The sequence below is a fragment of the Rhamphochromis longiceps genome, linkage group LG15, assembly GCF_057381845.1.
Source record: "Rhamphochromis longiceps isolate RC_006_pf linkage group LG15, R_longiceps_female_GT1.1, whole genome shotgun sequence".
In the NCBI taxonomy this organism is placed as follows: domain Eukaryota; kingdom Metazoa; phylum Chordata; class Actinopteri; order Cichliformes; family Cichlidae; genus Rhamphochromis; species Rhamphochromis longiceps.
The window spans coordinates 10398571-10415478 of record NC_140571.1 but is presented as its reverse complement, the minus strand read 5'-3'; the positions used below and the strand labels follow the sequence as shown (position 1 = coordinate 10415478).

General features: G+C 40.0%; 1 protein-coding gene across 1 annotated transcript; it reads right to left on the bottom strand.

Annotated features, from left to right (window-relative positions):
* Positions 1–99: 99 nt before the first annotated feature.
* moxd1l (monooxygenase, DBH-like 1, like) lies at positions 100–11797 on the bottom strand. The gene is made up of 13 exons (XM_085382071.1): positions 11497–11797; positions 9616–9762; positions 6004–6156; positions 5838–5921; positions 5465–5620; positions 4782–4884; positions 3652–3821; positions 3488–3576; positions 3294–3390; positions 3142–3201; positions 1643–1761; positions 1471–1549; positions 100–838 (listed from the first exon to the last, which is right to left on the bottom strand). Exons 1-13 carry the CDS (start codon positions 11764–11766, stop codon positions 683–685), a joined length of 1683 nt encoding a protein of 560 aa, XP_085238197.1. The 5' UTR covers positions 11767–11797; the 3' UTR covers positions 100–682.
* Between the last annotated feature and the right edge of the window lie 5111 nt (positions 11798–16908).

The window sequence follows — 16908 nt, the reverse complement described above, 5'->3', positions numbered from 1 at the left end:
AATCAGAGCGCCCCCTTTAGGAAAGCAACTGAACTGTAATCTTTGTCTACGGGAATGGCAGTTCAATTTGCTACCGGTGAATTTCTTTATTCCGTGAGTGATCAGATTTTTTTTAAACACAGAAATTAACAATTAGACATTAAATCAATAGAATATATGTCACCAAACAGAAAGTCATTTTTTGTGCAACATGGGAAGCATATTATGTCATGTACACTTGATCTGTAATTAACTGTTAATCTTAACAACCAACATTTGGATTTAATAATACAGAAAGTTCTGATCTACTCAATTAGCAAATAGTAATGCAATAAAGGAAAAAAAAAACTGCATTCATACTGAAAATCATGCAAACTTTTATTATTGCCATTTCAGAAACAATAAATGTTTTTATTGCTGCTGTGGTAGAGACAGTATCCCAGCTTACAAACTGAAGTTGTGCTTCAGTATTAATGGCTTAATATGTGTAATGTAAATATCCCTGTCCCTGTGCTTAGTATGAAAATCAATCAGGTGCTAAAGAAAATGACTGTGATTAAAATTTAACAAGAAAGATAAATGATATCATAAAAAGAGAAACCAAAAGCTTGGAAAATCTGATGTAATGTCGATACAGTAAAGATTTGAACAACTCTGTCTTCCTTTATAGGGATTGGAACTGGCTCTATTGCCAATGCCTGGGCTACATTAATATAATCCAGAGTAGCACAAGTATGATTCCTGCAAGATTCACAATCCAGGATGTGCTGAATCTGTTTGAAGTGTTTCTAATCTGGCAAGCAGCAGGTGTCTTCATCAGATCCCTTACAGTGCCATTTGGGAAAAGGTTTGCATTGTGCTGCAAATAAAAAAAAAGATAATCACAATAACACTTTTTTTCTGCAGTTAAAAAACAATGAAATATCTTGCTTTTTTTGTCAGTGACTTCCACTTAAATGCCACATACTGTAGAGAAAGACAAATAAAAGCTCCAACTTTGTGATTATGCTGTGTTTATCATATTTTGATCATAAACCATAAGAACCATTTATAAAATCTTAAATACGCATGCATAGATGTGTGTGACAGTATAGAAGCCTGGCTTACTGGCCAGTCAAATATTATTATAAAAATTAACACTCCAAAGATGCTTAGCATAAATGCAAAATGGCAACAATACAGAACAGATGTAGAGGAGGAAACAATGTTAGATAAAAATAAATACATGTAAAAAACAAAAACAATAGGTCAAATGTTAATGATGGGATCACGTTCACATTCATATTATTTCCTGTACTTTAATAACCCAGCCACTATATGTCTGAAGTTGTAAAGAAACAAGCTTATTGATATAAACATTTTATATAACCTATAAATAATAAAATATAACGTGTTGTCGGTGCCAGTATCTATCTTTTAATCTTCAAAAACATTTGATTAAATCCCACAGGAAAAAAAGAACAGTATCAAATAACTAAGACTGATACTTACATTACTGTTTATGATTGCTTGATATTGCGGTGCCTTCTTTAACATCATTTCATACTCAGTGATCTTATCCATGGGTATTCTGTCAAAAATCAGTATATAGCTAGTTTACTCAAATGCATATGTATGGGGAAAAAAATCAAAAGGGTGGCTGAAGCATTGCATCAGAGCTTACTTCTCTGCGTCTATCAGCACTCCTTTGGTATCTGGAATGCTAACGCATGAGGTGATGTTGATCACAGGGTAGTAGAACAGGAAAGCAAGGCACATCTCATTGGTAGTTGCTAACCCCATCTGAAAGGAGCATGCATTAGAGATTCAATGCAGTCTAACTTGCTTTCATGGTGTAAAATGATTGCGAGATCTTCTTCTTCCAGCTGCTCCCTTTAGGAGTCATCACAGTGGATCATTCTCCTCTGTCACACCAACCCTCTGCATCTCTTCTGAGGTCTTTCTCTTGTTCTCCTTCCTGGCAGCTCCATCTTCAGCATCCTTTGTCTGATAAATCAACTGTCCCTCCTTTGCACATGTCCAAACCATCTCAGCCTTGTCTCCAAACTGTTCAACCTGAGCTGCCTCTCTGATGTACTCATTTCTAATCTTGTCCAGTGTGGTTCCTGATGAAAATAATAGAATCTTCAGCTCCAGCTCTTTTCTTTTTGTCAGAGCCACGATCTCCAAACCATACATGACAACAGGCCTCATTATGATGTATGGTTTGAAGATTGTGCTTTTCAAGGTTTACCATCCTGTAAACTTTCCCTTTCACTGTTGCTTCAATCACAAATCATTCCTGACACTCATCTCCACCCCACTTGCCCTCTATTCCTGGTTAACCCCAGGTGTTTAAGCTAGTTCATTTTCACTACCTCTACTCCCTGCAGTTTCACACGTTACAAATGTCTCCCTCTCATTTACAGATATTTTTTCTTTTTATTCATCTTCGCTCCAGAGCACACCTCCAGGTCTCCGCTTGACTCCCTATCCTCACTACAGATCACATATCTTTTGATATTATTATAATGAATAGGAAGGAACACTGTGTTCATATCTGTATGCTTCTTGATACAAGGATTTTGCTGCTATGGGAAGCAGTACATATTTAACAGTCATAATCACAGCTGAACATTGTGCATTACATGTCATTTCTAAGATATGGATGCAAAAACTAGTAAACCACTTGTTTGTTTAACCCTTGTGTGGTGTTCGTATTTTTGTTACACAGCCAGTGTTCATGGGTCTGGTGGACCCGCTAGAGTTTTGGCTTTCCAAATTAACACTATCAAACAATTTTATGTTAAATTACTCAACAGATGTTTACTTCATCCCAATTACAAGACATATGAACAGCAAACATGGTTAATTTTTTCCCTTTACCTTTGTTAGATCACATTTATGAATTAATGTGCTTCTCGTTTTTCTTTTATATAAAATGTTATAAATAAATCAGTTATAATCAAGTGGAGTGAGTGGAAAGACACAACACATTTACACGTGAAAAAATAATTAATTGTTTAATTTTTCTTTTGAAAAAAACTGAACACGGGTCTCACAGACCCGAACACCATACAAGGGTTAAGATTACTTGTGCTACATTTTTTTCTGGTTTCACTCAGGCAGTCTTGATTTCATTCAAGCCATATGATGACACAAGGTCATACACTACTAACCCACCTTAGTGACTGAAGCACGATTGGTAGTATTGTAGGTGCACTCCACTACAATTTCATCCCCCTGTAGTGGAAGGAAAAAACCATAGACAGCTAATTGTTTTCCATTTTTCTCTATTGTGTTCATAAATGTGCATGGAAGTAATGAACCCTTACCTGCTTGATTGTCTTTATGCTTCCCAAACTGACAGCCTGTTGTAGATCAAAGTTGTAGTTTTCATCTATGCCCAAAAAATCTATCTGTCGTTCATTTCTGCAGTGGGATGCACCGGGAAAATCAACTCTAAATTCATGCAGACGACATTGATTGCTGTTGAGCTGCATAGAGTCTGCCTTTTTTTGTTTTTTACCTGAAGTGGCCAGCTCTGACTTTCGTCCCAGCCAAGTGAGTGTGCAAGAACACAGCAAACACTTGAAGATCAGGCACAGGGTTCAAAAACTATGGGAAGGAGAAAAAAAAACTTTTACAGACTTTTTAAATACATCTTGGAATCCATATTGCAGAGGTGCATACCTTTGAAAAGTAAGCAGTGTTGCATATGCCGTAGGTGTGGAACTGGTTAGCTTTTGGAGGGATATCGTACTTCACGCTTCCTGGTAAGACACCTGTAGTCATAATGCCCACATCATGCTGCCGTAGCTTTGCAGTATAGTGTAATCTTAATCCTGAGCTGTCTTTAATGCCTGTAGAGAGAAAAAGAACAGTCAAATACTACTACTACTACTACTAATAATAATAATGATATTAAAGTTAAGTAAATAAATTCAAGATCATAGGAAGCATATTAAATTTTTGACAAACATAGTTGGATACTGGGTGTCAAAGTGCCTCAACACTTTAACTAGATCGCCAACCTAACTGGGTGTTTTGGTGGTGGCAATGGAAAGCACAGCATAACACATCTGTGCCGCAGTATTTAAACATGGCTCCCCAGGTGCCCCCCACTCTAGCTGGGAGCCGGTTTTCTCCCAGCGTTGGTATGTAAGATTAAGATTAATGCTACCCGTTTTAGTCTGAGGCATCTATCCATCCATTTGCTTCTGCTTATCCTTTTCAGGGTCACGGGGGGTTCTGGAGCCTATCCCAGCTGTCATGGGGCGAGAGGCGGGCTACACCCTGGACAGGTCGCCAGTCTGTCACAGGGCCAACACACAGGGACAGACAACCATTCACACCTATGGGCATTATTATAGATTTTTCAATTAACCTATCCCCACAAACTGCATGTCTTTGGACTGTGGGAGGAAGCCAGAGTACCCATGCAAACACTCCACAGAAAGACCCTGGCCTGATGGTGGAATTGAACTCAGGCCCTTCTTGCTGTGAGGCAACAGTGCTAACCACCGTGCCACATAGTCCAAGACACTTTCAGAATAATTTCTAAATCTCAAAATTATTCCTTTCTGGTTAAATTAAGGTTAAAACCAAAAATGGTGTTTGAAGGGGTTTGTGGCAAAAATTAAGGCTTCTATCAGGCCAGAAATGTTTCATCATAGTGAAAGATGAACATTTTGAACAACTCTGGATTAATTTTCAGTGACACTTTAAAATAATCCAGATCAATGCGGCAACCTCACTGCAGAGGTCAAGGGGTCATATTTCTCTTTTAACTTGTCCTTAGTTTTAATGAACTCACTATTTACCTTCTTTCCTCTCTGGGTTATTGTAATGGATTTCCAGCCTATAGAATGCATCGCTCTTCTCTCCTCCAATGGGAATTCCCACATTTTCCGGAAGCTCGTACACCTGAAGATTTAGAGATGAATTGTAGGAGAACTGATGTAACACTGGCACAGAAACAACACACACAAGAAAAAAAATGATGTGATGTAAATTTAATAAAAATAAAAAAAAACAGTCCCACAAACTCAAGTTAATCCAATATTTTCTCTCATTTTAGTCAGTTCAGATGAACTTTAACTATTTTGGATATTAAGTACCCGCTACATATAAAAATATAAATAAACTTTACATTTTGTCTGACTTGTTTTTGAGTTTTCAAAGTTGATGTTTGACTTTTGTTTATTTAAAAAAACGATTATAAAAGTGAACAATAAATATTGAGTTTTGCTAAACTGAAACAGTGACTCTGTTGTACTCGTTCCTCGTAAGTTATGTCAGCTTATTCACACGGGAGTCATAAACGAAAACTAAGTTCTTGTTACTAAATATTTATGAATTCAATTATTAAACAATTTTACTTTTATTTTAGACAAAAGGTACATGTCAAATGCAATCAAAATATTGGAGTTCTGATAAGGTCCAACTGTTAAGTTAATAAACTTCTGCTAACTTCTTTAGGTTTACAGTGTACAGTCTCTCTCACCCCGCCTCCCACTCCCCAAGAAGCCACTATTCCAAAGCAGCTGTCTCCTATGTCTCCAATGTAGCATGGCTTGTCATAAGGCTCTGTCACTTTGGGGGGACAATGGTACAGCAGCATATGATGAATGAGGTCAAGGTGCTCGATCACGGGCTCGATCTGAGGTAAATTAGGAGAACGAGGTTGAAATAAACATAAAAATCACAATGACAGCATATAAATTCATAAAGTCTACTTGGTTGTGACACTTTTTTTATTAGTTTATTTATGCTTACACATACATCAATGTGGGTGTGCTTTTATATGCATTTTAATTACCCAATCAGACACAAATGAAAGAACAGTGACGACAGAAACATAAAGAAATAATGCTTACCTGGTAAATATGATGTTTTGTATTTAACTTTGGGAACTGCATAACTTTGCAGTGATAGTAGGTAGTGTTGGAAGGGACTATGATCTGTAAACAACAAATATAAAGGTAAATAAACAACAAACAATACGATATTTCTGATCTGACTGTTATTGTCAGTAATTCTTACGTTGTCCACCGTAGCACTAAGATAGCTGGAGTTGGTTGGGATGGACTTTGGCATATAGTTCAGTAGATTTACTTCTTTGGTGCCTCGTCTGGACACGTGGTAAGAGATCTCATCTGTTTTCCCATAGGCAAAGATGAGTTTGATTGGCTGAGCCTGAGAGAGAGAGATGGTAATTTAGGTCAGGCAATATGATCCCTTACACATAGAAGCAATACAGTAATATATACATTCTTGTGGAAGGTGATATTGTGAGACATTTCTGATTATTAATATCTTTTTATACCTTGTAAAATAACTTAACATGTTACATAAAGTGGTTTAATGCGCTGACTGTGTAGATTTCTGTGCTACTGCAAAGGTGTACTATAGTCTTTGAGTCTTGTTACTAGGAACTGTGTAGCATTTCATGTGTTCAAAATGAAATCATGCACAGCAAATTCTGGTCTTTGGAATAAACTCTCAGGGAGTTCAGATTAACTACATTTGAGTGTACATGCGTGACCATCGAATGAACTCTAGTGCAGAGTTAGAGTAACTCTTTTCCGGGAGTTGATTTTTCAACTCTTTATAGGAGTTAAAACTAAACTCTCACGGAGTGAAATTTCTACTACCATATAGAGTAAAATTTAACTCATAACTAGAGTTAAGTTTGATATTAACTCTTTTGTAGTGTTACTCATCAATTGAAAAAAGTTTTAGGTTTTTGGTGCAAATTACTACAAAAACACAATAGTGATTATTATGAATGTATGGATTTTATTTATCAAAAATAACATATTCAAATATGAATGCTGCATGGATTAACATACATTCTGTGTAACAGTACTGTAATAGCATAATATCCACCATTATTGGCAGCTAAACAGTTGAGGTCAGAAAGGCCTAACATTGGGCGAAAAGAAAAAAAAAAACAGAATTAAAGGAAAAAAATGACTACAGAATAAGCACTTCTTGTAATGCAGTGTTAACGTGAGGAAGACTCTGTAAAGTCTCCATCAAGCCAACAAATTAAGTAATGCAACTCTCTCACAGAACATAAAATTGTGAATCACACCCATATGACATTTGGGCATCAAAACATTTGAAATGTCTTACTTTCTCCCTTTCTAGGACCAGTATCTTCTTAAAAATGGTTTCATTTACCTGAAAAGCAGGACACTGATCATGGAAACACGTTTCATGGTTAACATGCATAACAAAAACAGAGAGAGAGCGAGAGAGAGAGAGCAAGTCTTATTACACACTACAGTTGCAGAGCAAACTACATGAAATACTATATTAAATTATTTTTCTCTAATCTGTTTTATCTTCGTGTTTAAGCTTTTTCAAGTAATGGCAACTAAAGAGTCAAGTATAAGTCAATTAAGTACTGTATCTACATTTCTTTCATGTATGCTGTCCAATAGAGGCTGAACCATTTGAAGTCCGGCATCACTTGTGTCACTGCTCTGACTGCTGGTGGTTGAGACAGACAATGTATCTGTTAGACTTGGAGAGGAGGGCTCTTCCACATGTTGCTTCAGGACAGTCAAATCTGAGGGTGACAAATAAAAATATTAGAATACAAGGTATATACAATCAAAAACACAACACAACAAAGATACCATTTATGCACACAGGGCCAGTAAATTGCACGGTTTGATTAAATTATACTTTCTCCCAGGAGAACAGATGGTTATTTTGTATTTTATTATGGTAATATACAATTTACATACCACAAGGTGTGAGTGTCACATAGTGTGTTAGGTCTGAGCAGTCACGCAGCTTCTTGGATGATTGTGTTTCCAGGATGTCTGAAATGCATGTGATAAATCCAACTTACTGTTGAGCCATGAAAACAGCATTTTGTGATTGTTACCACAGGATATTAGACAAATTAAAAATGTTTATTTAAGAGTAACTGTACAAATCAAATCCTTCAAAATCTATCAGAGCATATATTTACTTACCTTCAGCTGTATAGATGACAAAACACACCTCTTTGACTGCTGCAAGTTCAGGAAAGATATCCTCATCCACCTCTATACCCTGCTCATCCGTGACTTTCAGTGCTGCATTTTCTGGTATGAGAAACTTCTGCTGCACTGAAGTAAAATCATCACTTAGTTAATAACAACATTATCATTTCTTCTTTAATGACTTAGTACAAACCATAACTTACCTGCTCTCACAAAATCTGTGAAGCTGACTTCTTCCAATTTTGCATATTTCTTTGTCTCTCTGTGTTTTACTTTTATCAACATCTTGGCCACCTACGGAAAAAAATACCTTTACTACTATGAAACACAACACAAGAAGAAGAGGTTGTTTATGGTAACTCTATGTAAACTGTGTATAACTTAATCAACGAACACTGTCTTACATTGAGTTAGCCTGTCCACACTAAATATTGCTTAAAATCTATTTAGCTAGGCTGGTTTAGCAGACAATGTGACTGCATGTTTGCTGTGTCCTTGTCTTTACAGTTCTGGAGACAGGGTTGTGTGCATGTCTCAGTGTGCAGCAGGACTAACTAACTGATGTTAATGGTACCTCAACATCTCATCAGTGCAGGCTGCACCTCTCTTTGGTTAAATACGGCCATTACCATGAGTCTAAACAGAATATTACTGTAGTTAGCTAACGTTAAATTAAACGTTGGTGTTAAAATTAAGAAATAGAAATAAACGTTTTCATTGACAACGTGAAATGTGTATCTTAAAATACAGTAAGATAAGTAAGTTAGCTAACTTTTGACTAGCATTAGCCTAGCTGCTATCTCCAAATCAGCATAACATACAGAAAACACATGTAGTGCTAGTTAGTTAACTTTATATTTTACTTGTGCATCCATGTAACTGAATATATATATATAAATAACATCACTACACTCACAGAAAATTCCAAAGTAAATAAAGTATTTTTACCTCCTACATGTCGGAGTCCAAGAAAGAAACACAGATAGGCGCTGTAACGGTCGACAGACAAACAACACCAGCAATGTGTTGAATTAGACTCCTTAGCACCCAGTGAATGAACACCTAAATATTACACCGCTTTAGAGTACTCCCCAACACTGACTGTAGTATAAGGTGAAAAATAAACTCCCGGAATGTAACTCTTGCGCACTTTTATGCCTAACTCCAGAATATTTAACTCCAGTGATTTGCTGTGTGCCATTGTATTCTTCTGGAAACCCAGGGCAATGTGTGGAGGAAAAAAAGCCCGGGGAGCCTAACAAAAGAACTGGAATTGCAGATTGTAGACTGTGAAACTTGAGCATTAGCCAGAGAATTACATCTATGGCAACAAAGAAGGAAAACAGAGAAAAGGGTACAACAAAGAGACTTAACTTGTGTTTCAGGCCTAGACAACAAAGTCTAATTGTGGTGTCATATGAGACCTATAGATGTGGTATGAAGAGAGAAACGTTGCACCTCTTCTCAGCATGATTCACTTGTTTGTTTTTATGGGAACTATTTTGTAAAACAAAACAAAAAAACCAAAAAACCTTCATTAGACAAAATAAAAATAATAATTGTGATGGCTGTGTCACACTAATCCCACACATGCAGACTGTGATAAGGGGAAAGAAAAAAAAGAAAGAAAAGAAACAAGCAACAAAATAGTTACAGTGATCTGGAAGTCTTTATCATCACACGTTTTAATAGGCCTCTTAAAGGTCATGACGGTTTGCCCCTCATTTTCCCGCATAGAGAGGAGAGTGTAGCTCTGCTGTGCATCCTCTAGAGGCATGGAGTTGCCCGTGGCGTATCGATCCTAATGGAAAAAAACAACAGCAGAAAGCCAGACATTAGTCTCTGGCACTGTTAGGTGTGTCCTTTTGAAAGATCACTTACAAAAGTTGTGTGGTGTGAAAAAGGGTTTGCCCACGTCTTGATTTCTTTTCTTTTTTTTTGTATGTTTGTCACACTTAATTGTTTCAGATCATCAGACAAAGTTAAATATTAGAAAAAGATAACACAAGTAAACACAAATGCAGTTTCTAAATTAAGCTGTTTATTAGTAAGGGGAAAATCAAAACCTGCATGGTGATTCCTCTCTATAAACCTAACAACTGGTTGGGCCACCCTTAGCAGCAACAACTGCAATTTTGGCCCACTCATCTTTGCAGTATTGTTGTAATTCAGCCACACTGGAGGGGTTTCAAGTATGAAATGCCTTATTAAGGTCATGCCACAGCATCTCAATCGGATTCAGGTCAGGACTTTGACTAGACCATTCTAAAGTCTTCATTTTGTTTTTCCTAAGCCATTCAGAGGTGGACTTGCTGGTGTGTTTTGGATCACTGTCCTGCTGCAAAACTCAAGTGTGCTTCAGCTTGAGGTCACGAGCAGATGACTGTAATTCACGGTTCCATTTACCACAGCAAGTCTTCCAGGCCCTTACGTAGCAACACAACCCCAGACCATCACACTACTACCACAGAATTTACTGTTGGTATGACGTTCCTTTTCTGAAACGCTGTGTTACTTTTACACCAGATGTAACAGAATACACACTTTCCAAAAAGTTTAATTTTGACTCATCAGGCCACAGAATATTTTCCCAAAGATCTTGGGGATCATCAAGATGTTTTCCGGCAAAACTGAGACGAGCCTTTCTGTTCCTTTTGCTCAGCAGTGGTTTTCATCTTGGAATTCTGCCATGAAGGCCACTTTTGCCCAGCCCCATTTTTAGTGGAGTCACTAACCTTAACACTGACCTTAACAGAGGCAAGTGAGGTCTGCAGGTCTTTAGATGTTGTTTTGGTTTCTTCTGTGACCTCCTGGAAGGGTCATCAGTGCACTTTTGGAGTAATTTTAGTAGGCTGGCCACTCTGGGGAAGCTTCACTACTGTTCCAAGTTTTCTCCTTTCGTGGCTAATGGCTCTCACCATAGTTCACTGGAGCCCCAGAGCCTTAGAAATTCCTTTATATCCCTTTCCAGACTGATAGATGTCAGTGACTTTGTTTCTCAGCTTTTTCTTTGGATCATGAAATGTTTTGTTGAGATCTCCTAGCCCGCTTCAGTTTGTCAGACAGGTTCCATTTAAGTGATTTCTTGATTCAGCAGGTCTGGCAGTAATCATCCCTGGGTGTGGCAGTGACACTGAACTCAGCTTTGTATAACATGTGGTTAATCACAGTTAATTTGTGATTTAACAAGGTGTGGGCCATCACTTTTTCACACAGGGCCATGTAATAATAAGAAAACAGGAAGGTGGCAAGCACTTTTTCACACCGCTGTATCTATTTTTTCTATTTCTGTCCTTGACAAATACCAAACAGGACACCGTAACACTAAAAACTAAAACTATGCAAATCTAAAAACTAAACAAAAATTAATAATTTTCAATAGAATCCAAACTAAAACAACTGATATGAAACTGAAAAGAAAACCAAAACACAAAATTAAATTAAACAAGATGAATGAGGATGAAAGCTTCCAGCTGTTTATACTAAATAAGTAAAAATACAACAGCTGCTCATTTATAATTATTTCATAACTAACCGAGAAGTAGCTTCCACTGGATCCAACTCCTCCTATGACGATGTCTGATCCTTTCATGTCTCCGTTCGGGCTCAAACCAAAACCCACCCAGCCTGTGGTGTTGACCGCCAGCTGGAATGTAATGTCACCTGCTGGATTGTCAAAGCCCCACTTCAGGCACACCAGTTGCTCCTGGTCCAGGTACTCCATAAAGGGCATTGTGACATCCATCGCCCATGACCCTGTTGCGCAGATCAGTAGCAGGGAGAAAAAGGGAAGCGGAGAGCACATGATGCCTCTGCAAAGCTGCAAAGCTGAAACTCTTCAAACTGAGCTGAATACTAGCGGGGCTGCCAAACTCCCTCCCACCATCCAAAGACACACCTGCGTTTCGAGATCAGCTCAAGTGATAGTGGGGGGGGGGGGGGGGGGGGGGGGGGGTAAAGTGCTCAGGCATTTACTGTTTGCCCTTGCTGAACAATAAAAACTGGGCTCCCTGTCACATTCTCATCCTTGTAAAACCTCACAAGAGTTTCAAACTCAACTTCTTTAAAGTCTTAGTATTAAATCCGTAATTGAATCTTTTATGTACTAGCAGTCTCCAGCCACAGTGCTTTTCATACAGCACTAAAATGTCCACAGGTAGGCTGAAGATTTCACCTACACTTTGTTTTGTTTTGTTTTGTTTTTTAACTGCCAGGCTCAGGTGATTGACATATGAATGGGTGCTAAGGAGAAGTGAAATGTATAATACTTTCTTCTCACCTACTGTCACGTTCTCATATGTCAAAGGCTTGAGTCGAGTCAAAAGAATTTCATGGCGCAGGAATGTGAATTGTGTAGTTAGTCTCTGCGTGCTGCATTCAGATCCTAAGATACAAAAGTTTTAGGTTTATTTCCTTGTTCATGTGTTATTTTTTACAGTGTGCAATCTTTAACCGTCTCATATTCTTTAGCGAACATTTCAGAGAGATTCTTCTTCTATGCAGTGGCTGAACAAATATCTAATATTTTAAGGAAAAGCACTTCACTTCAAGTAGAGTTACAACTTACATAACAACTGACTTGAGTGCTCTTACACATGACACTTCTTTGGTCATTTTACTGTGCAACTCATCCTGTTCACAGGTTCAGTTGCACAGTCTAGGTTTGTTTTGGTTTTTTTTGGTTTTTTACCAACATATGCAATGTTTTCTTATCTTGAACACATAAGGAGAGAGGAAGATTTCTTTAGTCATCGTCATCATTGTCAGTGATAAACTGGTTGACAGCAATGATCATTGCAAACAAATATTCATAGAAGTTTTTGCATGCTAGAATTTATTGTTTGTTGGACTTTCTGTACCTCCCCCCACGCATTTACATTACATACAAGGTGTTCGGGTCCACTGGACCCAGGTCTAATAAAAGTGTTGAAAGTGTAGGTCCTGTGTTCCCACACTGTCTTCCTCCTCTCTGGTGCTGCTGATAGTGTTTTCTTCCCCTTCTGCTCCCGCACAAAGTTGCAACATTGTTGAAAGTTCAACTATCAACACCGTCTGCTCTTACATTCCCGCACATTTTACCCTCTTTCTTGAGGGATCCAAATTTTATTTTCTCATACCCTGTCCCACCTGCAAATTAGGGGCATAATACTATAAATAAGACTTTGCCAGTGTGGTTCCTTATCACAACTGATCAAGATGGCAAAAGATTATCTGCTGCGAGGGCCATCCAATTGATTTTGGAAGAGAGAGGGGCTTCGGATGATGATGTTGACAAAGAGGTTTCAGAATATTTCACATTTCTGAAAATTCAGTCTGACAGTGACTTTGAAGAAGAGGATGAGGTTGAGCACCATTTAGTAACAAAATGAAGACGAGTGCCCCATCAGCAGCCAGCTCCAGGACCAGAACAAGCCCACCAGACAGCAAGTGAAGAAATATGGATGTCAATAACTGGTGAAATTGAATGGTCTTCTTGTGTGTGAATGTGTGTGAATGGGTGGATGACTGGATATGTAAAGCGCTTTGGGGTCCTTAGGGACTAGTAAAGCGCTATATAAATACAGGCCATTTACCATTTACCATTCTTGCCCAAGAAATGAGCCACCCTGCAGAGCTGCTACTGTGATAAGCCAGGGCCAACACGGCTGACAGTTACTCATGTGCAGGACATCAAGTCTTCATTTGAGCTTTTCATCCCAGATTCCATCCAGAAAATTATTCTGGATTGCAGTAATCTAGAAGGAAGGTGTGTTTTTGGAGAGAGGTGGAAGGAGATGGACCAAATTCATCTAAGAACCCCAAAGGCCTACTTTGGGGTTCTTATCCTTGCAGGAGTTTTCAGGTCCAAAGGGGAATCCACAGAATCCCTGTGGGATGCAGAAACCGGCAAGAACCTTTCCATGCATCAATGTCTTCCACCAAATTTCCAGGATTATCCGTTTTGATAACCGAGACGACAGACCAGCTCGACGGCAGAGAGACAAGCTAGCTGCCATCAGGACAGTGTGGGATAAGTGTGTGCACCGCCTCCCCCTGTTTTACAACCCTGGGCCTAATGTCACCATTGATGAGCTGCTGATCCCATTTAGTTGTGAAACATATTGCTTCACGTGTAAATGTGCTGTGTCTTTCCACTCACTCCACTTGATTATAACTGATTTATTTTTTTTATAACATTTTATAAAAAAAACCACAAAAAAAACGAGACGCACATTAATTCATAAATGTGATCTAACAAAGGTAAAGGGAAAAAAATAACCATGTTTGCTGTTCATATGGCTTGTAATTGGGATGAAGTAAACATCTGTTGAGTAATTTAACATAAAATTGTTTGATAGTGTTAATTTGGAAAGCCAAAACTCTAGCGGGTCCACCAGACCCATGAACACTGGCTGAGTAACAAAAATATGAACACCACACAAGTGTTAAAGAATAAAGGTTCAAGTGTATTAGAACTGTACAAGCTCTGTTTTTGTCTTTTGTCCTGTATTTCTATGTATGCTTGCACTTGTTTCACTGCAATTTCTGAGAAAAATATATATAAAAAAAAGACTTTTACACAGTGCTGTAAGTCCATCCATCCATCCATCTTCATCTGCTTTATCCGAGGCCGGGTCGCGGGAGCAGCAGCCTAAGCAAAGAGGCCCAGACCTCCCTCTCCCCAGCCACCTCCTCCAGCTTATCCAGGGGCACACCAAGGCGTTCCCAGGCCAGCCGAGAGATATAATCTCTCCAGCGTGCCCTGGGTCTGCCCCGGGGCCTCCTCCCGGTGGGACATGCCTGGAACACCTCACCCAGGAGGCGCCCAAACCACCTCAGCTGGCTCCTTTCGATGTGGAGCAGCAGCGGCTCTACTCTGAGCCCCTCCCGGATGGCCGAACTTCTCACCCTATCTCTAAGGGAGAGGCCAGCCACCCTTCGGATGAAGCTCATTTCTGCCGCTTGTAACGGCGATCTCGTTCTTTCGGTCACTACCCACAATTCGTGGCCATAGGTGAGGGTAGGGACGTAGATCGACCGGTAAATTGAGAGCTTCACTTTTACACTCAGCTCCCTCTTCACCATGACGGACCGGTGCAGCGTCTGCATTACTGCAGCTGCAGCCCCAATCCGTCTGTCGATCTCCGGCTCCCTTCTCCCATCACTTGCAAACAAGAGAGATACTTGAACTCCTCCACTTGGGGCAGGAACTCATCCCCGACCCGGGGTGGGCACTCCACCCTTTTCCGGCTGAGAACCATGGTAAGTCTTTACCAATAATGATAACCCAGGAAATCAGGAGACAAAATAAAAGATAATTGTAACTGACAGGTATCAAAAATTGAATTGAATTGAACTGAAAGCCTTTATTGTCATTATGCACAGTATAATGAGATTTAAAACAGCTCCATAAAAGTGTACAAGTGCTTAGCATATTATAAAAAACTATACAATAATATAACTATACACATAATATAAATACACAGCACCGAGACAGAGTATGGTGAAGAAGCTATCTCTGAGTCTGTTTGTTCTGGCCCATATGGATCTGAAGCGCCTGCCAGAGGGCAGCAGGTTAAAAAGATGGTAGCCGACGTGGGTGATATCCTTAAAGATGTTTCTGCCCCTGCTGAAACAACTGCAGTTATAGATGGTAGACAAGGAGAGCAGAGGCCAGCTGACGATTTTTTGTGCTGTGTTTACCAACCTCTGCAGTCTCTTCCTGTCTGCCTCCGTGGAGCTAGCGTGCCACACGGCATCCATCTCGACGATGGATATGTAGAAGGTCACCAGCAGTGGGGTGTTTAGTTGCTCCTTCCTGAGCACCCTTAGGAAGTGTAGCCACTGCTGGGCCTTCTTGACTAGCACCGTGGTGCTGACTGACCAGGAGAGAACTGCAGAGATGTGGATGCCAAGGAATTTGAAGGATTGCACTCGCTCACCGTTGATGGGCAGGGGGGCAGGGGCAGCTTTGTTCCGCCTGAAGTCCAGGATGAGTTGCTTGGTCTTGGTGATGTTAAGTGCCAGGTTGTTTAATGCACACCATTCTCCCAGTTTCAGGATCTCATCTCTGTAGGCCACCTCATTTTCCCCTGTGATCAGCCCCAACACCGTTGTGTCATCAGCAAATTTAATAATGATGTCCTCTGGGTGGGCAGGACTGCACTCAGATGTGTAGAGGGAGTAGAGTAGTGGGTTAGTACACAGCCCTGGGGAGAGCCGTTGCTGAGAGTGTGGGAGGAGGAGAGGCAAGGATCCAGTTTCCCCCGCTGGGATCTGTTGACTAAAAAGTCCTTTATCCAAGAGCAGGTGGGTGGGGGGAGCCCCAGGTTGAGTAACTTGGTGATCAAAATGTCCGGTATTATTGTGTTGAGGGCTGAGCTGAAGTCAGTGAAGAGCATTCTGACATAGCTCTCCTGTTGCTCCAGGTGACTCAGTACTTGTTTGGAGAGTAGTGGCTATGGTGTCTTCGGTGGATCTGTTAGTCTGATATGCAAATTGGTGTGAGTCCAGAGCGGGGGGGAGACAGGTTCTGATGTGCCCCAGAACCAGTTTCGTGAAGCACTTGGTGATGGCAGGGGTTAGTGCAATTGGACGGCAGTCATTGAGACTGGTTGTGGGTGACTTTTTAGGGATGGGGATGATTATGGCAGATTTCAAGCAGGTGGGATGTTCCAGAGACAGGTTGAAGAAGATGCCAGTGAAGACCTGCGCTAGCTGCTTGGCACATGCCTTGAGCACCTTCCCAGGTACTCCATTGGGACCTGCAGCCTTCCTGGGGTTTACTGCACATGCCTCACATCCTGTGTCTCAAGAGTCAGTGGGGGGTTGCTAGAGTCTGGTGTGGGTTGTAGTGGTTGTTGGAATGGTGTGGCTGAGTGCAGTGTTTGAGACTCAAAACGGGCAAAAAAGCTGTTCAGCTCCTCTGCTAGCCCTGCATCTGAGTGTCACAGGACAGATGTCACAG